General features: G+C 40.0%; 1 protein-coding gene across 1 annotated transcript in view; it reads right to left on the reverse strand.

The window, feature by feature from the left end:
• DPP6 (dipeptidyl-peptidase 6) overlaps window positions 1-4,956 on the reverse strand; it is a gene marked incomplete at its 5' end in the record, with an annotated part of 54,092 nt that overhangs the window by 30,486 nt on the left and 18,650 nt on the right. The window contains one exon of the mRNA XM_010134099.1: window positions 3,778-3,896. Within this exon, the coding sequence (XP_010132401.1) occupies window positions 3,778-3,896 (119 nt within the window). The remainder of the gene's footprint in view (window positions 1-3,777; window positions 3,897-4,956) is intronic.

A 4,956-nucleotide genomic window follows, 5' to 3' on the forward strand; every position in this document is an offset into this window, starting at 1 on the left:
CCTGCTACCTGCGATTGCTGATCTACAGCGTCTAGTCCAACTGCTAACCACAGTGCTAGAGAGGACACCCAAATCAGGTGATAATACTTTAACATTTTTGTTAGAAGAGTCTGTTTTCCTTTTTCCAAAGAGAGAGACAGCTTTAGAGTCATTTGACCCCTACAATACTGACAGTAAAGACTCCCAGCCAGCTACAAACACAGGTTCCAGCAGAGATAATCTTCAAAGAGCTGGGATAGACTGTAGTGATTCTAAGGTATTTTGAATCAAAACAACCTTACTGTCCTGGGGAAAGGAGGAAGGACTTGAGACCTATAGAAGAATATAGAGTTCCCTGTTCTGTTACTCAGAGTGAAAGCTGATTTTTGCAGATTGAAAGGATAATACACAGTACAATGGCCAAGGCACTTCTCTATCACCAGTAAACACGTCAAACATGAGACAATATTTCTCTCTTAGCCCTCCTTAGTCCTCTCCCCTCTGTATAACTACCAATTTCTTTGTGTCATCCCTAAGAATGACTAATCCCTCCCTGATAACATATGATTACAGAGAACTTTAATTAGCAGGCTGCTAGGCTTCCGTGAACAACACCCCGCCTATCACTTTCATCATGTATTAAACGGCATTAATTGCAGTAACGGGTGCATGTGCCAGAGGCCTTCCTCGATATTCCTCTTGTCTCTGAGCTAGAAGGCATTAACCCTTTGTGGGGAACCTCACACCTCAAGTGCATTGAGCTGGCCAAGTTCAGCTCATGGCTGAGGTGAGTCGTTGGAGACTTACAAACTGTCATAAAGAAGCTGTGCTGTCGCTGTCTGCAATAGCAGAGACTTGAACTCCAGGATGCAGAACATCTTTGCTAGTTCTATGTGTTTAAGAAAAAGTCTCAGTGCCCTCACATTTTTTTTATGAGTGAAGACATTGTAACCAAACTCGCTACATGGAGCCTCAGAGCACAAGTTAGCCTGCAACAGAAAAGGTTGCAAGTTCTTTCTTCCCCCATGAAGAACCTCATTAGAACTGAAATTTTAATAGTGTTGGCAGGTTATACCGGGGAACTGGGGAAGGAGTTTTTGAAGACAGGTGAAGGAGGTGCTTCTATTTAAAATGGAAGTACTAAAACACCACACAGTTGATTACAGTGGTAGTTGTTGATAAAGCTCCATCCTTCAGAGAAGAAGCTATCACCTATGAATGGGCTTTAGTGCTTTGCTGGCTCAGTGTCATTCAGCCTTGCACCCTACAAGTCCGAGCACCGCTATAGAAGCAGGAATAAATTGTCTTCCACAGCCAAAACTTGTAATTTCTTATCCTTTTCCCTTTGCAATTTAATTTTACATCCCATTCCAGATGAGAAAACCTGATCCTCAATTAAATTTATGCAGAAAGCAGCAAAACCCTTCTGTCCAGATCTCCTTTCTGTTTATCTTTGAGGGAATCAGTGGCAGTGCCTGCGCTGGTTTGTGAGAGGAGACAGAAGTGTAAGCCCATATTTTACGATGAAAATGACAGTAGGAGTGACCTTGCTTCAGCACATATTGCTTTTTTGACAATGTCTAGAGGAGATAATCTAACAGCAGTCTGCAAAGCATCATGTTTCCCTAGATCCTGCTACAGTAATTCAATCATGAGCACATAAAATTAGATGAAAAATAAGGTAACTAGCCTTCTGGGACTGAGTGATTGCAAGAAATGATGCCTCCTGACAGTAAGCATTACACCGTCCTCTTGAAAGAGAGGTTGCCTCTTATTATAGTGTACTTCTCTCATTTCAATCTGTGCCAGGTAACACTGCTGTTAGGCATAGTCTGCAGGACAGCAAAAAATCCCTTAAGTCAGTTATGTGCTACATCTGAAGTACCAAAGCAGTGAGTAGAAAACTTCCAACTCTTGACCTTCAGGATTTAAAAGTCGAAGTGATGTTTTGGTTTTTTTTTTAAAGATACATGTTTTCCCTTTCCATTGCCTTTCATGTAAGTATTGCAGAGTACTTTATAAGCATCGGTTGCTTAATCAAATTTTACAAATCTTGACATTCATTTTAGAGAAGTTAAGCTGAGCCAGAGTCATGCCTGTGTTTCTAAACTCAGCTAAGTTTGCAACTGAAGGTCACAAAGCAAGTTAATAAAAGAGATAGAGTGAAACTGAGGTACGGTAGAGGTTAGTCTCTAATTGTCAGTACAGAAATTGTTGTCAAGCCATAAATATTTGCCCTCACATTTGTCTTGTGAACAGCTGAGTAAATAAATTTTTTAAAAATTATTACAGTCATGATCACAGTAAAAGCATTTATGTTTAGCTACCTTCAAACATACATATTAACCTGACATAGAGTCATACACCAGTTACTGCTGTAAGCACACACTTCTGCAGGGAGTCACAGAGGATACAGCAAGACCTGACCTCTGGATGCTTTAGTACAAGGTAGATGGAGAAGAAAGCACCAGACAGCAATAGGTCCTGTCTGCCATTCTCAGTAACATCGACTCCAAATGTGTTATTTTTGGGAAGCAGAGGTGGGAACTCCTGGCAGAAGCCCTTGGAAAACAGATGTTGTAAAACAAACACTTGTCCATTCTGGTGAGCTGCTGTTGCTCTACCCGCCTGATCAACTTCAGGACAAGTGGAGCTCCTTGATATACCTTCATTCATGGAGATTTTTGCATCTATGTGTTACAGATGTATATGAATAAATAGGATTTTCTGCTAATCAGAAAGATAGTAAAGTGTGACTGCTTGTCAGCAATGAAATAATACCTTGAGAAAGTGAGGCAAGGCTAAGCTCGAGCTAAGCAGAAGCTTAGCTACACTGAAGAGGTGTAGAAATGGAAGACTTCCATAAGAGGATCTAAGCGATTCTCCAGCAAATCACAACAGCTCTATCCTAGTTGTATGACTTAGTACTTCAGTGCTCTATGACAGCATGCACTTTTCTTTGTGTTGTAAATGCTTGTTTTCTCCTGAGGTTTTGAAAATGAGGCGTTTCTTGTTGGCTTGTTGCAATACTTGTTTTAGAGGGCATGCATTTGAGCAGCTTCAGTCACAGAAAAGGACAACTGGTGTGTGTGCATTGTGTGTGCAATTTAGGATAATTAAGCAGAATGAAATTACATTTATTCTTAACAGAGCTGAAGAAAACTGACTTTCATGACTCTCCTTCTGAAATATCCTCTATCCTTAGCCTTTGGGATACACTAAGGCATTTTCAGTGCAGGAAATCTGTTAGACCTGTAGATTACTCCAACATCAGATAAATTAATGACAAGCAAGCAGTGAAATACTAGATATTCTGTACTCACATCGTCCATTAGGCAGCTTTCTGCAAACTGCCTTTTCTTGGCAAACTGTCTTTTCATTGTAACTTACTTTGAAGCCCCCTGTTCACAGTTCTGGTATGAGATGATGCATTCGGAACTCGGTTCCAGTCATCCGCAGGTAATTCCACCTCCCTGTCTTATCTCTCACATACTTGCTGGTGTTTTATGACCTCTATGTTTTTGTGTCTTTTTTTTTTAAGTTATGGATGCTAGGAGTGGCTAGAGGAATCTTCCTCTATATTCAGTAGTCAGATATGCACAGAAAGAGGTGGCACACATCTGCCTTTTAGTTAAAAATAAAAATATACAAAAGAAAAAAACAAGTTAAGAGCAAACCTTTAAAAGCAAAGTGACCCAGATATTTACGGCCAGTCTTTCAAAGCTGCCTGTAGGTACACAGGATATCTAAAAATATCAACACTGACTCTAAATCCCGTCCTTAGGCACAACAACATACCTTCACATGTCAGTAGGAAGTATTCCAGATTGCGACTGAAGGATGCGCTGAAATAAGTGCAGTTTTCAATCAGATCACACGACAGACAGCGCCTATTGAAGTTCCCATTTGTGCTTGCACTGAAAAAGTTAACACAAGTCCATGAAGGTCACTGAGCAAATGTTAACTGGAAGAAGCATTACTTGAACCTTACTGTACTGTAGAACAAGAACATAAATATAATGTGTCCAACATTAGTAAGAGACAAAGTATTTCCATTTGGTTGAGTTTAAATAGCAGTAATGGCTTTTCTTTTTTCCCTGAAAGAAGAATGTATAAAAGGATACTGATGTCTTTTTTTCGCAAGGTCGGGTGATTGTGAAGGAAGGTATAGTTTTTAAAAGAAAATAATGGTTGCAGTTCCACGAGAGGAAGTCATAATTTGAAGGCAGGAAACAAGGAAACAAGGGAGCAGTATTTCTACATCTACTTAAATTACAACAGAAAATAAAAAGCTGGAATAGCTTTCTTTAAGTTTCTTCCTGGTCTGATTTGCTAGCAGCTGCCTCAGAGGCCAAAGCACTTTCTGGGGTTTTAAATTCTTGCTCTTATAACATCCGAATAGAAAGGAAAGATTGTATTCAGGGGGTTGGTTTTGAAGAAGGTAACATGGCCAGTCCATGCACTCAGAAATGGTTTGTTATACTCTACTACGCGTTGAAGAACGAATTAAAGATTATTAGCAAATACTAATAGCTAACATTTTGCACTGCTATAGCATTTTGAAACTTTTAAATGCTTCAAGAACATTAACTAATAGATCTTTCCAGTATGTCTGAAGCAGATGAGAATTTTTTGCTACCATTTCAAGGCAGAAAGAGAGCAACCTGTTTAGGGCCTCGGAGACTGAACTGAGTAGCTCTTGGGTTCTTGTTTAGGCTCAGATTGTGTCTCTGACTTAAATCCTCTTTAAAGCTACTAAATCAGAAAGGAAAAAAAAAAAAACCCAAACAGATCTTTATTTGCATAAACTGTCAGAGCTCCAGTGGAGCCAAAATTGCTGCTGAGCTTACAGCCTTGGTCTGGGACGAGACATAGTCAAACTCTCCAGCCCAGGAAATCAAATAGCAGAAGTGAGGCCAAGATCACTGTGTGATGACAGTGAGGTGAAGGCCCTTGACATTTTGGGCATCTCTTTCC

The sequence above is a fragment of the Buceros rhinoceros genome, unplaced genomic scaffold, assembly GCF_000710305.1.
Source record: "Buceros rhinoceros silvestris isolate BGI_N320 unplaced genomic scaffold, ASM71030v1 scaffold9084, whole genome shotgun sequence".
Lineage (NCBI taxonomy): Eukaryota > Metazoa > Chordata > Aves > Bucerotiformes > Bucerotidae > Buceros > Buceros rhinoceros.